General features: G+C 36.6%; 1 protein-coding gene across 2 annotated transcripts in view; it reads right to left on the reverse strand.

Annotated features, from left to right (window-relative positions):
* The window catches only part of POLQ (DNA polymerase theta), a 162,512-nt gene that overhangs the window by 98,897 nt on the left and 43,820 nt on the right, over positions 1-19,795 (reverse strand). For both annotated transcript variants that reach the window (XM_037836477.1, XM_037836487.1), the window contains exons 10-15: positions 19,538-19,674; positions 18,112-18,316; positions 17,657-17,799; positions 13,134-13,327; positions 11,383-11,507; positions 354-600 (exon numbers count right to left, since the gene is read on the reverse strand). In XM_037836477.1, coding sequence (XP_037692405.1) covers positions 354-600; positions 11,383-11,507; positions 13,134-13,327; positions 17,657-17,799; positions 18,112-18,316; positions 19,538-19,674 — 1,051 coding nt within the window. The remainder of the gene's footprint in view (positions 1-353; positions 601-11,382; positions 11,508-13,133; positions 13,328-17,656; positions 17,800-18,111; positions 18,317-19,537; positions 19,675-19,795) is intronic.

Below are 19,795 nucleotides of genomic sequence, written 5' to 3' on the forward strand. Positions count from 1 at the left end.
CAACAGTATAAAAAGTACTCCAAACAGAATTGTAGATTTCTAATATATTTATACGAAGTGCATGACTACATACAGTACATCCTACAGGCAAAGAAAAATGGAAGGGGAAAAGAAAAAAATGTGGTTGAGGTCTAATAATAAATAAATAAATACAGAAGTAGAGATGATCCATATTATAGTATAATCTACCACCAATACTGCAGTCAAAATGTACAAATGAAAAAAAAAAACATTTCAAATATAACTCAGGGGAAGATGTTAATGGCTGGAAATATTTTAACACATTATCTACATTTATAAATTGATATGATTTTTCATTTAATAACCTGATATAGACAGAGGAACTTTCTTACCTTTTGAAAGGAACTGCATTTTTCAGAACAGCTTCCACCTCAGCAATATTTGCTCTGGCAAGATCTGCCACAGTAAGAAAGCCGGAAGCATACAGAAACCTGGCTCGCTGTGCATTAAGTAAGGACACCCGGACCAGGTCACACAGCTCCCTCTGGATGCCAAATGTAAGACGCTTCTGAAATTGGGACAGCAGGAGTTCCATATTGTGCCAGCCCAGGCGGTTTTGCAACAATACTGTAATCATTCCTGGAATAGTCATTGAGTGTTTGTTAAATTAAAATCTCTAGACTCAATTCTCCATTTCTTTAGATGTACCCATTTTGCTGTTTTGTTTTTTTTTCCTGCAGAACTGTAAGGTTGCACAGAACCAAGTTCTACATTAATAGAAGGAGCATATATTAAGGGCCTAGTTAATTTGCCAGTTAATGTGCTGAACACATTAAATGTCATCTCATTTGTTCTTACCCCTGAACTTGACATTTGAAAACACTGAGATAGAAAACAAACACAAAACATATAAAAATCCTCACCCTAGTTCATTCTGCTCTCTCTCTCTCTCTCTCAGTCTCTTTCTTCCTTACTTTCTTTTTTTAAGGGAGAACTCTTAAAAGCAGGTGAGAGGGAGGGTGGGGCAAGATGGCGGAAACTATCAAACTACAACCCAGAACCCATGAATCTCGAAGACAATTGTATAAAAATGTAGCTTATGAGGGGTGACAATGGGATTGGGGAAGCCATAAGGAACACACTCCACTTTGTCTAGTTTATGGATGGATGAGTAGAAAAATAGGGGAAGGAAACAAACAAACAGACAGACAAAGGTACCCAGTGTTCTTTTTTACTTCAATTGCTCTTTTTCACTTTAATATTATTCTTGTTATTTTTGTGTGTGTGCTAATGAAGGTGTCAGGGATTGATTTAGGTGATGAATGTACAACTATGTAATGGTACTGTGAACAATCGAATGTACGATTTGTTTTGTATGACTGCATGGTATGTGAATATATCTCAATAAAATGAAGATTAAAAAAAAAAAAGCAGGTGAGAGGGAGGGTGGGGCAAGATGGCAGAGTGGTGAGGGGTGGAATTTAGTCTCTCCTCTAGGGCAGCTGGTAATTACCCAGGAACTGTATGAAACCGTGTTTTCGGGGTATCCAGTGACCAGTCACACATCGTTCACAAGTTTGGAACAGGAGGAAAAGCTGAGATTGCAGCGAACGCTGTAAGTTCCCGTGACCAGAAGCCTGGCACCCCTCCCCACCCAGAGCCCAGGGACTGTCTTGCAGCTGACTCCCGGAAAGGGAAAAAAAAAACAACAATCTGCTGAAGACAAGAAGGGGGACTCAACCCAGCTTCAACTGCAGAATTAATTAACAAATTAATTAACTAATTTTTGGAGCTGGGGGTGCTAAAGAAGGGCTGGGCTCCAAGAAGGGAGGGCACATAAAAGCAGGCACCCATTCCCTGGCTCCAAAAAAGCTATTTTCTTTTGTTCTCCTACATTTTGTCTCTTCTTCTTTCTCACTGACTCCTTAACTTTTCACACTTCAATAAACCCCAGCAGGGGCGGAACTGAAGCTGCTAGAGAGAAATTCTCAGACAGTAGCCCAAAGTGCATCTTTAAATGCTCTATTCTGACACTGACAAAACTTCCATACTGGGGAAAGGCTTTTAAAAGGGACTTCATTTTCTTTTTTTAAATTTAAAAGTAACATATGTGGTTATTTTCTATCACACAGCCAAGGTTGAAGATCTAGGCTGGTCTTGGGGGTAGACAGAGTATCCAGAACTTCTGTGAATTTCAGATTCACTTCTGAAGAAGGTCTCCACCCCAGTCTTGAATAGGAAACTCAGGCTGACCAAGGAATTAAGTGGGAGTTGCCCCAAAGAGGAAAGGGGAGAAGGGAATAGTGCCCCTAGGAGACAACTGGAGTTTCTAGGATTGGGAGAGTAGAGGGAGGTCCAGTTCAATTGGCAGCCCTCCTTCTGAGAACCCAGACCCAAGGGCTGGAATTCAGATTCCACCTTCAGTCAGCCACGCCCCCAATAGGCTCAGAGTCTGCAGAGAATTAAAGGCACTCCATCTCCTTACACTGGTGAGGGAACTGCGGGCTTGCAAGTGCCACCTGCTGGACAGGATAGGAAAAGCACCAAGTACAGAGGCCTCACAGGAGGGTCTCATTCTCAAGTAAACTCCATATCCTCCTCAAGAGACCTGGGCCTCTCTAGACCAGGAAAACCTGACTGGGTCAATCATATCTGAGAAGACTCTCTCACAAAAAGGCTACACAGAGGCAGAGCAAGAAACAGAAAAACAAGAGGTGAAAAACTCCGATCAACTAAATACAACCTAAGTTAGAGGCCTAGAATAAGCAGAACTAAATACCAAAGGTTAGAGAACAAAGCCAACCAACAAGAAAATCCTAGGTAAAAGAGTGAAAACGAGCTCCAGAATAAACTTATCAAGAAAGTCAGATGCCTGGACAGCTCAAGATAACAAGCCATACCAGGAAACACAAAAATATGGACCAGCCTAAGGAACAAACTAGTTCAACAGAGATACAGGAGTTGAGGCAACTAATGCTAAATCAATTCAATGAACTGAAGGAAGAACTAATTAAAGATGTTCAAACAAATCTCCTAAATTAATTCAATAATCAAGTCAATGAACTGAGGGAAGATAAAGCAAATGAGATGAAGGATATAAGGAAGACACTGGATGACCATAAAGAAGAAGTCATAAACTTGAGAAAACAAATGGCAGAACTTATGGGAATGAAGGGCATAATGGAGGAGATAAAAAAGACAATGGAGGGATATAACAGTAGATTTGAACAGGAAGAAGAAAGGATCAGTGAATTGGAAGACCAGACATTTGAATTCATACACACAAAATGGTGAAAAGAATGGAAAAATACGAGCAGCATCTTAGGGAGCTGAGTGACAACATGAAGTGCGCAAATATACGTGTTATGGGTGTCCCAGAGGGAAAAGAGAGGGGAAAAGGGGCAGAAAGAATAACAGAAGAAATAATCACTGAAAATTACCCAACTCTTATGAAAGACAGAAAATTACAGATTCAAGTACAATGCACCCCAAACAGAACAGACCCTAATAGACCTACTCCAAGACACTTACTGATCAGATTGTCCAATGTCAAAGACAAAGAGAGAATTCTGAAAGCAGCAAGAGAAAAGCAATCCATCACATACAAGGGAAGCTCAGTAAGACTATGCACAGATTTCTCTGCAGAAACCAGGGAGGTGAGAAGACAGTGGTATGATATATTTAAGATACTGAAAGAGAAGAACTGCCAACCAAGAATTCTATGTTTGGCAAAACTGTCCTTCAAAAATGAGGGAGAGATTAAAATATTTTCAGACAAACAGACACTGAGAGAGTTTGTGAATAAGAGACCGGCACTACAAGAAATACTAAACGAGTGCTACAGGCTGATAGGAAAAGAGAGGAGAAAGAGGTTTGGAGAAGAGTGTAGAAATGAAGATTATCAAAAAGGGTGAAAAGAGAGAGAGGGAAAAATAAGGCTTGACATATAAAATCCAAAAGACAAAATGGTAGAAGAAAGTACTACCGTTACAGTAATAACATTAAAAGTTAATAGACTAAACTCCCCAATAAAAAGACACAGACTGGCAGAATGGATTTTAAAAAAAGGAGCCATCTATATGCTGCCTACAAGAAACTGACTTTAGAAGCAAGGACAAAAATAGGCTGAAAGTGAAAGGCTGGAAAAAAGATATTTCATGCAAACAGCAACCAGAAGAAAAGGGAGAGTAGATATACTAATATCAGACAAATTGTACTTCAAAAGTAAAACAATTAAGAAAGACAAAGGACACTATATATTAATAAAAGGGTCAATTCATCAAGAAAACATAACAATCATAAATATTTATGCATCAAGACAAAATGCCCCAAAATTCATGAGGCAAACACTGAGAACACTGAGAGGAGAAGTAGATACCGCTACACTAATAGTAGGAGACTTCAATACACTGCTTTCATCAATGGATAGAACATAGAGACAGAGGATCAACAAGGAAACAGAGATACTGAATTGCATAATAATTGAACTAGGCTTGACAGACATTTATAGAACACTATACCCCACTACAGCAGGATACATGTTTTTCTCAAATGCTCATGAAACATTCTCTGGGATAGACCACATGTTGGGTCACAAAGCAAGTCTCAACAAATTTAAAAATTTTGGTATTATAAAAAACACTTCCTCAGATCATAACAGAATAAAGTTGGAAATAAATAACAGGCAGAAGATTGTAAAATTCACAAATATATGGACACTAAATAACACACTCTTAGAAAACCAGTGGGTAAAGGAATAAATTACAAGAGAAATTAGTAAATACCTCAAGGCAAATAACAAGGGAAACACAAAATATCAAGACTTAAGGGATGCAGCAAAGGTGGTGCTGAGAGGGAAATATACTGGCCTAAATGCCTATATTAAAAGAGAAGAGAGAGCAAAAATTGAGGAATTAACTGTCTACCTGGAGGAACTAGAAAAAGAACAGCAAACCAACCCCAAAGCAAACAGAAGAAAAGAAATAACAAAGATTAGAGCAGAAATAAACGAAACTGAGAAGAGGAAAACAACAGAGAAAATCAACAAAACCACAAGCTGGTTCTTCAAGAAAATCTACAAAATTGATGGACCCCTAGGTAGGCTAACAAAAAAGAGAGAGAGAGAGAGAGAATGAATGCAAATAAATGCAATCAGAAACAGGAAAGGAAACAAAACTACTGACCCTGCAGAAATGAAGGAGATAATGAGAAGATACTATGAGAAACTATATGCTAATAAACTAAACAACTTACACAAAATGGACTTCCTAGAAAAGCATAAACAACCAACATTGACCCAAGAAGAAACAGATGACCTCAACAAACCAATCACAAGTAAAGAGATTAAGTCAGTCATCAAAAAAGCTCCCCAAAAAGAAAAGCCCAGGACCAGATAGCTTCACATGTGAATACTACCAAGCATTCAAGAAAGAATAAACACCAATCCTGCTCAGACTGAAGAGGAGGGAAAGCTACCCAACTCATTCTATGAAGCCAACATCACCCTAATACCAAAATCAGACAAAGATACCACAAAACAGAAAATTATAAACCAATCTCTTTAATCAATATAGATGCAAAAATCCTCAACAAAATACCCACAAATTGAATCCAGCAGCACATTAAAAGAATTATACACGATGACCAAGTGGGGTTTATTCCAGGAATGCAAGGCTGGTTCAACACAAGAAAATCAATTAATGTAATATACCACATCAATAAATCAAAGCAGAAGAACCACATGATCATCTCGATCAAAGCAGAAAAGGCTTTGACAAAATACAACATCCTTTCTTGATGAAAACACTTCAAAGGATAGGAACAGAAGGGAATTTTCTCAATATGATAAAAGCAATATATGAAAATCCCACAGCTAACATCGTACTCAATGGGGAGAGACTGAAAGCTTTCCCTTTAAGATCAGGAACAAGACAGGGATGCCCACTGTCACCACTGTTATTCAACACTGTGCTGGAAATTCTAGCTAGAGCAATTAGGCAAGAAAAAGAAATAAAAGGCATCCAAATTGGAGACGAAGAAGTAAAACTTTCACTCACTGCAGATGACATGATTCTATATGTAGAAAATCCAGAAAAATTTACAGCAAAGCTATTAGAGCTAATCAATGAATACAGCAAAGGGGCAGGCTACAAGATCAACACACAAAAATCTGAAGTGTTCTTATACACAAGTAATGTGGAACAAGAGGAAGAAATTAAAAAAAAAAAAAACCATTTACAATAGCAACCAAAAGAATCAAGTATTTAGGAATAAACTTAACGAAGGCCACAAAAGATCTATACAAAGAAAACTACAAGAAACTGCTAAAGGAAATCGAACAGGACCTAAAAAAATGGAAGAACATACCGTGTTCATGGATTGGAAGGTTAAATATAATTAAGAAGTCAACTCTACCTAAATTGTTTTATAGATTCAATACAATACCAATTAAAATCCTAACAATTTACTTTGCATAAATAGAAAAATCCATAACCAAATTTATGTGGAAGGGCAAGGTGCCCCAAATAGCCAAAAATATCTTGAGAAAGAGGAAGGAAGTGGGAGGTCTCACACTACCTGTTCTTTGAAACATAGTACAAAGCTATAGTGGTCAAACAGCATAGTACTAGCATAAGGAAAGATATACTGACCAATGGAATCGTATTGAGTGTTCAGAAATAGATCCTCGCATCTATAGACAATTGATCTTTGATAAGGCAGTCAAGCCAAAGCAACTGGGACAGAGCAGTCTCTTCAATAAATGGTGTTTAGAGAACTGGATATCCATTTCCAAAGAATGAAAGAAGACTCCTATCTCACACCTCATACAAAAATTAACTCAAAATGGATCAAAGACCTAAATATTAGCGCTAAGACAATAAGACTCTTAGAAGAAAATGTAGTGCAGCATCTTAAAGATCTTGTGATGGGGGTGGTTTCCTAGACCTCACACCCAAGGCACAAGCAACCAAAGAACAAATAGACGAATGGGATCTCCTCAAAATTAAACACTTTTGTTCATCAAAGGACTTTGCCAGAAAAGTAAAAAGGCAGCCTACAAAATGGAAGATGATATTTGGAAACTATACATCAGATAAGGGTTTAGTATCACGAATATATAAAGGAATCCTACCACTCAACAACAGAAAGACAAACAATCCAATTAAAAAATGGGCAAAAGACATGGACAGACACTTTTCTGAAGAAGAAATATAAATGGTTCAAAAACGTATGAAAAAATGCTCAACTTCACTGGCTATTAGGGAAATGCAAATCAAAACCACCAAGAGATATCATCTCGCACCTACCAGAATGGCCATTATCCAAAAAAACAGAAAATTGCAAGTGCTGGAGAGAATGTGGAGAAAGAGGCACTCTTGTTCATTGTTAGTGGGAAAGTAGAATGGTGCAACCACTCTGGAAGACAGTGTGGAGGTTCCTCAGGAAGCTAACTATAGATGTGCCATATGACCCAGCTATTCCATTGCTAGGTATATACTCAGAGGAACTGAAAGTTAAGACACAAATGGACATATTTAAACCGATGTTTACTGCAGCATTATTCATGATTGCCAAGAGATGGAAACAGCCCAAATGTCCATCAACAGATGAGTGGATAAACAAACCGTGGTATATACACATGATGGAATATTATGCAGCTGTAAGACAGAACAAAGACATGGAACATACAATCATGTGGATGAACCTTGAGGACATTATGTTGAGTGAAGTTAGCCAGAAACAAAAGGACAAATACTGTATGGTCTCACTAATAAGAACTAACATTAATGAGCAAACTGTGAGAGTTAAAAGCTGATAACACAGGTTACCAGGAGATAGAAAGAGGGTAGAGATCGGGCATTTGATGCTGAAGGACTACAGAATGCTCATCAGGATTGATTGTATAGATCCAGAAATAGATAGCATAATACTCTGTGATGGTAGCAAAATATTTTAAGTACACCGAACAAAGATGTCTGTAAGTAAAGCTGAAAGAGGTGGGACAGGGGAATGTATGACACCAGAGGTAAAGACAGTTGATAAACACTGAGACTGTGTAACTTGGCAAAAACTGGAGTGGTCAATGACTGCTACTAAATGTACAATACAAAATGTTTTTACATGTAGGAGAACCATGCAGTGTTGAAAAAGGGATGGCATTTGGGAAAAAACACAATCAAAGCAAACTGGAGTCTACAGTCAACAGTAACATTATAATATGCTTCCATTAAATATAACAAAGGCAATATACCAAAGCTAAATGTGTATGAGAGGGGGACAGAAGGAAGGAATAAGGGATTCTTGGAAGTGGTGTTATTTTCTGTCCTTACTATTATATTGCATTTATGACATTTTATTTTTTTTTCTATTTTCTTTTTTATTATTTGCGGAAAAAAAAACAAAAAACCTTTTTTCGTAGTAATCAGTATGTTCAAATGCTGATTGTGGTGATAAATGTACAATTTTATGATGATACCGTGAACAACTGCCTGTATACTGTGGATAAATGTATGGTATGTGAATATAACTCTATAAAATTGTAGGAAAAAATATACACAGGGGAAAAAGTGCTGGAGAAAACATGGAGACAGGGATGTACCTATCTACCGTTGACGAGGAGGCAGAATGGTATAGCCTTTCTGGAGGTGAGTGTGGCGGTTCCACAAGAAGCTAAGTATGTGGGAGCCATAAAGTCCTGTAACCTCATTACGGGGTATGTACTTGAAAGATCTGAGAGCAGACACGAATGGACATTTGCACACTGGCGTTTATGGAGGCAGTATTCATGATTTGCAATGGGTGGAGGTGGCCTAAGGGTACACTGACTGAGGAACAGAATGGTGAACTGTGACGTATGCATACAATGGAATACTGAGCAACCATGAGAAGGAGTGAAGCTGTGAGATACGCACCGAGGTGAATGGATCCTGTACGCAGCATTTTGAGTGAAGTACGCCAGAAACAAAGGCAAACTCTATAATGCCTCACCAATATGGACTAACTACAATGTGTAAACTCAGAATTGAATCTTAGAGCACAGCCTAACAGGGAAATGATTATTGTAATAGTCTCTGGATTGTGAGCTCTTACAGCAGTAAAATCTGTTCCTGAATTCCTGAATTGTAATGGCTATCTCCAAACTCTGAGATGCTGATCCCTTTGTGTATAATCTGATTGGTCTCTGGAACATCGGGTATCTGTGTTACACCTGAAACTCAGAGCTAGAGGTTGGCAGATATGAATGTCAGTATTAGCTCATACAGCAACAGTTTAAAAAAAAAAAAGACTGAAAAAGATCCCAGACTTCAATTTCAATTAGAAATATGAATAAAGTGGATCTGGTTAAGACTAGGACAAATCAGGCCAAAGGGTAAAGGTTCAAACTGACTGTGTGTTAAAACTTTAACTTCCATGTGAGATCAAGGGAAGAGATGTTCATTTGGTGCAGGATCTATATTTTCTAAATAGTATAACTTCTACAGTCAGTTCGTTCAAACACCAACAATTACATGGAACTGTGAATAGGAAGTGAGATATGGTAGGTTTGTATAAGTTAGAGTGAAATAGCAACACATCCCAAGATAATTTGGGTGGAGAATATAACTACATATGCAGGGGCCCCCTGAGGAGCTGGGGGAAGATTCAGAAGTGTTGAACTTCCTCACCTCGATTGTTGCTGATGTTCTCATAAACACTGAGGACTAGCGGTCTGATGTGCCAAGCCCTCTATCATGGGACTTGCCCTTATGAAGCTCGTTACTGCAAAGGAGAAGCTAAACCTGCATATAATTGAGCCTAAGAGTCTCCCCCTAAGTACCTCTTTGTTGCTCAGATGTGGCCCTCTCTCTCTAACTAAGCCACTTTGGCAGGTGAACTCACTGCCCTCCCCACTATGTGGGACATGACTCCTAGGGGTGTAAATCTCCCTGGCAATGCAGGATATGACTCCCGGGGATGAATCTGGACCTGGCATCATGTAATTGAGAACATCTTCTTGACCAAAAGGGGGATGTGAAATGAAATTAAATAAAATTTCAGTGGCTGAGAGATTTCAGTTAGTCGAGAGGTGACTCTAGTGGACATTTTTATGCACTATATAGATAACACCTTTTAGGTTTTAATGTATTGGAATAGATGGAAGTAAATACCTGAAACTATCAAACTCCAACCCAGTAGTCTGGACTCTTGAAGACGATTGCGTAACAATGTAGCTTACAAGGGGTGGCAGTGTGATTGAGAAAACCTTGTGGATCACACTCCCTTTATCCAGTGTATGGATGGATGAGTAGAAAAACGGGGAGAAAAAACTAAATGAAAAACAGAGTGGGATGGGGGGGATGGTTTGGGTGTTCTTTTTTACTTTTATTTTTTATTCTTATTCAGATTCTTTCTGGCATAAGGAAAATGTTCAAAAATAGATTGGGGTGATAAATGCATAACTATATGATGGTACTGTGAATAGTTGCACACCATGGATGACTGTATGGTATGTGAATATATCTCAATAAAACTGAATTTAATTTAAAAAGCTGTAAAAGGATTTAATTAAAAAAATAAAAGCAGGTGAGACACTCTTTCCTCCTAAAGGAAAACAAAAGAGCTGATTTAAATATTCAAGTGCTGAGAGAACCAAGGGAGTGAAGTTCCTATAGTTATTTTTTTTTTAAGAAGGGTTGCCAAGCTCAATAGCTATATCCTCTTGAAATTAAGAGGCCAGAGCAGGAAAGTACCAAGTCATTAAGAAAATCACTTCATATGAGAACATTAATTAACCCTAGATGCAGTCTTAGAGCTTTGATGCAAATGAGTTGAAAGATAAGCCTCTCCCTTCTTACCATCCTCCACCCCTACCCCTACCCTCCCCGCCTGGATTAAACATAAACATATAAATACAGGCAACCTCTTATCAGCCCAGGCTTTTCTTTCTATGGGCTTTGCCTTAGTAAAATCAGACCCAGAATTTCCCTTGTTTGTTTAGCTTAGAGGACATAGTTTCAACTTTTTTGAGGGAGACCAACGTTTCCTTACAGAAGAGGTAATATTTAAAACAGACAAGAATCCAGAAACCACTCTCCATTTGTGATCTTCCTCCTCAACTTTGTGTTAATCAGTACCTTGAGAAAAGAAAGACTACAGGAAATGTTGCTGCTGCTTCTCCCAACAGGCAACAGGAAAAAAACAAACAAAATCAAAAAGTAGAGGGATGGTCAGCAGGTTGCTAAGGAATGGAATGGACATTCTCTAGAACGGTAACTGGGCCCTGATTTAGGTTTTCTGATGGTGGCAGGGATTATACATGGCTTGGCATGATCCCATCAGTTTTAGAGTCCTACATTGAAATGGAATTTGAAAAAAGTAATCTCATAACTTGATGTCAAACCAGAATCTTAAGTAAATATGAAAACCCTTTCTTTAACTGACCTGCATAAACAGCAGCTGACTGTTGCAAAGACTGAATCTGTCCACGATTGCATCCATATTTCTGGTTAATTTCCTTTAAAGGAACTTCACTGATTAAATCTAATAGCACAAGGCTGGTGAGAAACCTGAAAAGTAAATCACCGAAAACATAGAGATCACTTTTGTTTACTATGAAAGTACAATATGTAGTGCAAAAAAACTAAGAACCATCTTAATAAAAATAAATTCAAAACAAACAAAAAAAAAAAACCTAAGAACCAAAAATGGTTAAAAAAGGTTTATACATTCCGGGAATATTACTAGGAGGAAAAAGGGTTGTGGAGAAAGATTGAGATAAATGTTTTAAAAGTTAAGTTCAGGAATACAAGTTAACTTTTTTATAACATATAACTAATATCCCCTCTATTACAGTACCGCTAACAAATTTCAAGAAATTAAATTTGGTTTAAAAAACATGATGGCACAAAAATTCAAAACACTAGATACACAGTTATATGATCACATAATATTTCAATAAGATGACAAAATCTGATTACCAAATCTAGTTTTAATTATCTGAGTAGATGATCATCTGAGTAAAAGAAGGGCAACAATAGCAAAAAAAATCCAAGAACATAAATCTTCACAAAGCTAACATTTGGGAAGCAACCCAAGAGTCCATCAATAAATGGATATATAAACAAAATGTGATATAAACATGCAAAGGAACATTATTCAGGCATAAAAAAGAATGAGGTTCTGATACTTCATATCATGTTGAATGAAATAAGCCATACACAAATGGATAAATATTGTATGATCTCACTGAAATGAAATAATTAGAATAAGCAAATTCACACAGAAACTAGAATACAGGTTACCAGGACCCAGAGTGGACATAGGGAATGGATAGTAAATATAGAGTTTCTGCCTGGGGTGATGGAAAAGTTTTGGTAATGGATGATGGTGATGGTAGCACAACATCATGAATATAATTAACCACACTGTTAAATATTTGTACATAATTAAAGGAGGAAATTTTAGGTTATATATATAAGCTACTAGCAGAAAATTTTTTTAAAAACCATAGGATTTTACAACACAGTGAACCCTAATGTAAACTGTGGACTATAATTAATAGTATAATTATAAAACTATTGTTTCGTCAATTGTAACAGAGGTACCACAGTAATGTAAAGTGCTGTTAAATAGGGAAAACTGTGTGGAGGTAGAAAAGATACTTGGGAACTCTCTATTTTCTATATGATTTTTCTGTAAACCCAAGTATTATGATTAAAAAAAAGAAAGTTTAAAAAAATTCACATTTGACTATGCCGTGAATAATATACTAGAGAAAAAAAGCTTTAAGAATAATAATTTTATCAAATTTCAAAGAAAATGAAAGCCTATCCAATTTCCCTATATGAATCTTTTAATTGGTACTTCCATAATGGTAATAAATCACTTCTCAGGATAATACAAAGTATCACTCCAAATAAAGATGCACTAAGTGGGCAGTTGTTCTGATTCACATCTTCTTTAAGAAAGAGAAGTAATTTAATATTCTGATTCCAAAATTCATCACATAAAATGTCCGCTAGACTGTAAGATGAGGGTAGAAAGGAAAACATCAATAAATTCAGTAAATACAGGAAACTGAAAAATTTTACTACAGTCTATCAAAAATTTAATAGCCGTCTACTGACAATGAAAATGGATGAATAAAGTAGACATCTACTCTACATTGGAAAGTCCAGACTCCTAGATGGTACCTTTTATGAACGGCCATCTGTCGGTGCTGTCTCTCAGTTTTGGCTACTACTTTTCCTTTCACACAACGAGCCAAGAACCCTTCTTCAACTCCCACTAGCTCTGCCACCCGTTTCAGAGAGGTTGGCAATTTCTCCCACAAACAGAAAAATCGGTACCAATCAATAGTCATCCAATCTTCAAACATAGGTGTAACCTAAAGGGAAAAAGCATCATGCAATAGCTAACAACTGTATTACAAAAGGAATAAAATTGTAAATGTAAACTTAATATTATAAACAAAAATCTTGGAAGGTGATGTCAACAACATGATGACTAAGACATCCCTGGGAAAAGTCTCCCCACATAATCAACTAATAAAACAGCAATTCCCACTTGCTTGGATCTCTGGAATACAATAGAAGGACTTCACAGATGCTGAATCAAAATAAAAGAAAAAAATAGCACCAAAATTAAGTAAGAGAGTTGGATACCATATCAGCAATCCAGACCCCTTCCAATCACGTGGCCCCATGTACCCTGGGAGTCCCAAAGAGGCAGCACAGCCTAAGTCCTGCCTACTATGGAGGCAACACAGCCTAAGTCCTGCCCACCATGGAGGTAGACCATAGAGCCACTCACAAGGGCAAGTTATAACGCCAAGCATATCCATTAACAATAAACTGACTGAATAAACAATGTACATCCACATAATGAAGTTATACAACTACAAAAAATATATTAAAAAAAATAATCCCCATAACTGAGATGGAGTGATTTCCAAGATATATTGTTAAGGAAAAAAAGGAAGGTACAGACACAGGTATGTATATAGTATGCTATCCTCTATGAAGAAAGTAAAAAAATATATAAATACTTGCTAATTTTTGCAAAATAAAATGGAGAAGAGATAAACCAAAAAGTAATGAAAACAATTACCTATGAAGGTGGGTGGAAATGCCATGAAAGGGATAGATTTGGGAATCACACTTCTCTGAGTATTCCTTTTTATATAGTTCCAACTTTAGAATTACATAAATGTTTTAAATATTCAAAGGTAAAATAGAACATGCAAACTCTAAATATTTTAACTCAAAACATAAATGTCTATTTATTTACTAATATTGTGAGCTAGGGTTCAAGGCATTTTTTTTTTTTGAGTGTGAGTCTGTTGATTTACTATTGTTTTCTTAGTTAAACCCTATCCACAATACATTGTATAAAATTTCCAGTTTCTGCCTGATAAAGTGAAGTTAAAAATTTAAGATGATTGCAAAATAATCTGTTAGCAGTATCTTAGTTTTTCCATCTAGATTTTTACAACTATTTCTCAGAACTTTTACAGTTGTCTCACTTATATAATTCATCAACAATTTTTTTAAGAACTTGCATTTGACTTTGTTTTTATGGAACTAAAACGACATAAACAAGTTTGAGAACAAATACAACTCTTGAAAGGCATACAATTCAAATGGTGAAAGACACAGAAGAGACCACTAACCCCAGCATTCAACATATAAAAGCCATCAGTCTTTATGTTCTAGTGAGAATAGGAAGAATCGGGCTTTCCGATAAATGACTTATATAACTTATATTAGAGAGTTTACTAGAAATAATATATAATATAATAATAATATTTATTATAAATTAACTAAAATATAAAACACCAAAAATTGGGTACTGTTATTACTTCCATTTTACAGATGCAGAAATGGAATCTTAAGAGAGGTTAAATACTAATCCAAGGTTATAGTTATCAAATGATGAGGCCAAGAGTTAAACTAAGGCAGTCTGACCCTGTGCCAGTTTGAATGTATTATGTCCCCCAAAACGCCTTTATCTCTGATGCAATCTTGTGTGGGCAGATGTATTAGTGTTGATTAGACTGTAATTCTTTGAGTGTTTCCATGGAGATGTGAGCCACCCAACTGTGGGTGATGACTCTGATTGGATAATTTCCATGGAGGTGTGACCCCACCCACTCAGGGTGGGTCTAAATTAAATCACTGGAGCCATATAAATGAGCTGACAAACAGAAGGAACTCAGTGCAGCTGAGAGTGCCATTTTGAAGAGGAGCTATAGCCAAGAGGGACACTTTGAAGAATGCACAAGAAGCTGAGAGAGTAGCTGCAGATGAGAGACAGTTTGAAGATGGCCATTGAAAGCAGACTTTAGCTCCGGAGAAGCTAAGAGGAGACAAAAACCCCAAGAGCAACTAAGAGTGACAATTTTGAGGAACTGCAGCCTAGAGAGGAATGTCCTGGGAGAAAGCCATTTTGAAACCAGAACTTTGGAGCAGACACCAGCCACATGCCTTCCCAGCTAACAGAGGTTTTCCTGACACCATTGGCCATCCTCCAGTGAAGGTACCCGATTGTTGATGACACATTGGACACTTTATGGCCTTAAGACTGTAACTGTGTAACCAAATATACCCCCTTTATAAAAGCTGATCCATTTCTGGTGTTCTGCATTCCAGCAGCATTAGCAAACCAGAACAGACCCCAAAGTCCACAATCTTAGGCACTGTATAATAAATGAGACTTTTTTTAAAAGGGCATAGTAGATGACTGGTAACATCTGCTTTGATATTTTTCTCAGCCATAATCTAGGGCACAGACTTTGAGCTCTTTATCACCCATATATTACATATTTATAAGAGAAAAAATTGGACTTCGTACCAGTTTGGATATATTATGTTCCCCAGAAAAACCCATGATCTTTTAATCCAATTTTGTGGGGGCAGACGTATTAGTGTTTATTAGGTTGGAACATTTGGATTAGGTTGTTTCCATGGAGATGTGACCCACCCAACTGTAGATGATAACTCTGATTAGATCATTTCCATGGAAGTGTGGCTCCACCCATTCAGCATGGGCCTTGATCAGTTTACTAGGGACCTATTTAAGAGCTCAGACAGAAGGAGCTTGCTGCTGTAGCCGTGAGGGACTGAACGCACAGGAGCTGAGAGAGGAGCTGAAACACAACCTAGGAGCAAGCAGACACCAGCCACGTGCCTTTCCAGCTAACTGAGGTTTTCCAGATGCCAACAGCCTTTCTCCAGTGAAGGGACCCAATTGTTGATGCCTTACTTCGGACACTTTATGGCCTTAAGACTGTAACTGTGTAACAAATAAACACCCTTTATAAAAGCCAATCCATTTTTGGTATTTTGCAAATGGCAGCATTAGCAAATTGTAAGACTTGTACATACATTCTCCCTCAGCTCATCTTTATATAGTGATTTTTCTTGAAACACATTCCCTTATAAGCCATCTCAATCCTTATGAACGTTTCAATTTTATCCCTGCCCCCCACTTGCTTATTAATGTGTCTGCTATTAATTGACAAAAAAAAAATTTCTGGTCAAGTTCTTGTCAGATAATATGACCTCAAACTCAATTTTATCCAATTCTTATCAAAAGCTTTGCTGTAAGGCATAATATTTATAGAGGGATGTTTAATGCAAACAAACTTTAAAAGTTCCTTATTACATTTATTAGAGTTTTATCAAGGATATAAGTCACAACATGTCTTTTTAGGACTAAATTTTTCTTAAGTAGTGAAATGCAATGCTTTTCCTAAGTACTAGTTTTTAATCTTATAAATACTGAAACCAAGCAAGCTTCCTGCTCTGCTTCAATTACTAGAAAGCTCAGAACCAAAGTTGGCAAAAGCAACTGTACATAAGGTAATGGCACACATGTTTATGTACCAATCTTTGCTTGAATTTTACATTATGATCTTACTTTTAGTTTCTTGATATCCCATTGTCCTTTGCTGTTCTCTTATATATTGTAAATATATATATATACATATATATATTTTTTTATAAACCACTCAAATCATTTTTGAAAGTTTAGAGAAGATACATAGGTAAGTGGATAGGTAGGTGTGATGGTTAAGTTTATGTGTCAACTTGACCAGATTATGGTACCCAGTTGTTTGGTCAACCTAGCACTGGTCTAACTGCTACTGCAAGGACATTTTGTGGACTTAAATTTTATCAGTAAGTCGATTGCATCTATGGCTGATTACCTCTATAATCAACTAAGGGGAGTGTCTTCTGCAATGAAAGACGTTTAATCCAATCAGTTGAAGGCTTTAAAAGTGATGATTTCAGCAGTCAGAAGAGAGAATTTTCATCTCTACTTCAGCCAGCCAACCTCTCCTGAGGAATTCAACAAAAACCTTCATTGGAGTTGCCAGCTTACAGCCTGCCCTACAGAATGTGGACTCGTGCATTCCCACAGTTGTGTGAGACACTTTTACAAAATCTCACATTTACAGATATCTCCTGTTGGTTCTGTTTCCCTAAACAACCCTGACTAATAATACAGTAGGTAAGCAAATAGATTAAAAGTTCAATAGGATTATTTACCATCTTATTTTAAACAACTCCCTTCTTCTGTATTTCTACCACTACTACACTAGTCAAGGAAAACAGACAAGATATTCTCTTAGGGTATATTTGATCCTCAGGAGTCTATATATGTATTTTCTCCCCATTTTCACAAATATAATAGTGAAGAAAACAGAACTTACCAGATAGACCATATGCAAGTCATTCTCTAAAACAAAGCTCTTCATTGCTCTTTGGAGATCAGCAAAAATATCTAAGGTATCAGTTGGAGAAAGTGAAGCAGAAAGAGTAGCTGTACCAAGATGTGTTGGATGATACACCTTTCCTGGTTTGGAGGCAGGGAAGTGAGGGAAAAATTTTTAAATTAAAAAAAAATTATCTAAACAAAATAAAATCAAACATCTGTCTCTCTGTATTCTACAATAAATCATCTAGCCTCTAGTAAGTTTAATAAACAGAATCTTGTCCAACGCAAGGACACATATGAACAGGCTCTACGCTAATTTTCTGAAGTTGCTAAACACAACTCTGCTTAAAAGTCAATTTCCTCTTACTGAGCAGTCTTATACTTTAAAGTGATTCTGAAGTCACTAAAAATGGAAAAGTGAGTAAATTTCAACAGAGAAATCATGTTTACCTTCTATTCCATCACTAGCTTCTATAATCTGGATGAATTCATTTTCTAGCAGCCACATCAAACAGGCCTCAATTTCTCCAGGTTGATCAGAATCTTGATTTCCCTGAACTCCCCCCTTCCCTTTGTTCATACTTGCAGCCAGAAATGTACAAGAAGCATAGGTCTGCATATCTTGTGATGTACTTGCCACTCCACCAACTACTATCTGAAAGAAGAGGTTTAAAAATTTCTGTAACTTTTTATATGACATTCTGGCTCCCATAATATAAAATAAACTTTTTAAAAAAATAAATAATACTTCTGATATAAATGAAAATATATGACTTATTACCTATCTGAAATTTTGGAACTCACATCCAATATAAAGGAGGTACTGATGGCTTATGGCCACTAATCAAATAAATTATTTTCATTCTTCCTTCTGAAATGTGTGGGCACATACGTATGCTTATATTGAATACTTTTCTGACCACCCAGAAGGAGGGGTGAGAATAAGTACAGAAAAAGATGAGATCAGTTGTGCCTTATGGATATTAGTTTCTCCAAATATTCTATTATATAAACTATTTTGCTCCTTGCTTCTTTCATTTAATACATATTATAAAAAATAATAAATCATCATAAAGCTATCTCATTCTTTTTAATGGCCACAAGATATAGTGCTACCATAATTTATTTCATATTACTGATATCACAGTTTACAGTTTATCCTTATCATTAATACTGCTGTAATTAAAACGGACACGTGCACTTTTCATAGATAAGGCCAAGTTGCCCTCCAAAAGAGTTTCAGCAGTGTATGAATATGGCTGCTTTTGATACTCTTATCAACATCCAATGTTATCAAATATTTTCTCTTCTTTTTTCCCCAAACTGATAATTAAAGGGAAAAGAAGAGTATGGGTACAAGTACCAGTACTACTAATACCAATACTGAAATTAATACCAATACATGCCAGTTAATGCATAGAAAACTTTTTTGGATGGATACATGAAACACTTAACAGAAGATACCTTTGAGGACTGAGCAGAAGGAGGTTTTACTTTTTATTTTTACATCTTTCTGCATTGTTTGAAATGTCTAGCCATGTTCAATCATAACTTGATTTTATTTTAATGTCAACAGGTGTTATCTGGGTGGAGGGATTAGGGCTCATTTTTGTCAATTTTTTTTTCAATTGAGAAAACACTAGAGAGCATTTAAACACTAAAGAACCATATGACATTTGAGTTTAAATCTATTGCTCTGAAAGGGACTGACATCACCATAAAATAACTATAAAATGGAAGAGATTCAAACATAGGGAGTCTACAGATATAACAATCTAATAAAGAAACACAAAGCTATGATTTTCACATCCTGAAGATTTACCATTTTAACATAGGAGCAAAGAAGCAAATGGTAATTTAGAGAACTCTGTCTTACTTCCAGAATAGCTCGTATCATGCTGGCAGTTACTTCTCCTTGTCTTTGCAGGCAGCTGCAAACAGGTTTCAGGGATCCCTGAAGTAGAGCTATTCCTTTCGATTTCTCAGAGTTCTTACAAACTAAGATACTTTCACCTATAACCAAAAGAGCATATATTTTCCAAATTCCAACTAAAACAACTTAAGTTGTCTTACCTGTTTAAAAGAAAGTAAGAGAGGATAGTGATTGTTAAACTCAAAGAATTATGTTAATGTT

The sequence above is a fragment of the Choloepus didactylus genome, chromosome 1, assembly GCF_015220235.1.
Source record: "Choloepus didactylus isolate mChoDid1 chromosome 1, mChoDid1.pri, whole genome shotgun sequence".
NCBI classification, from domain to species: Eukaryota; Metazoa; Chordata; class Mammalia; order Pilosa; family Megalonychidae; genus Choloepus; species Choloepus didactylus.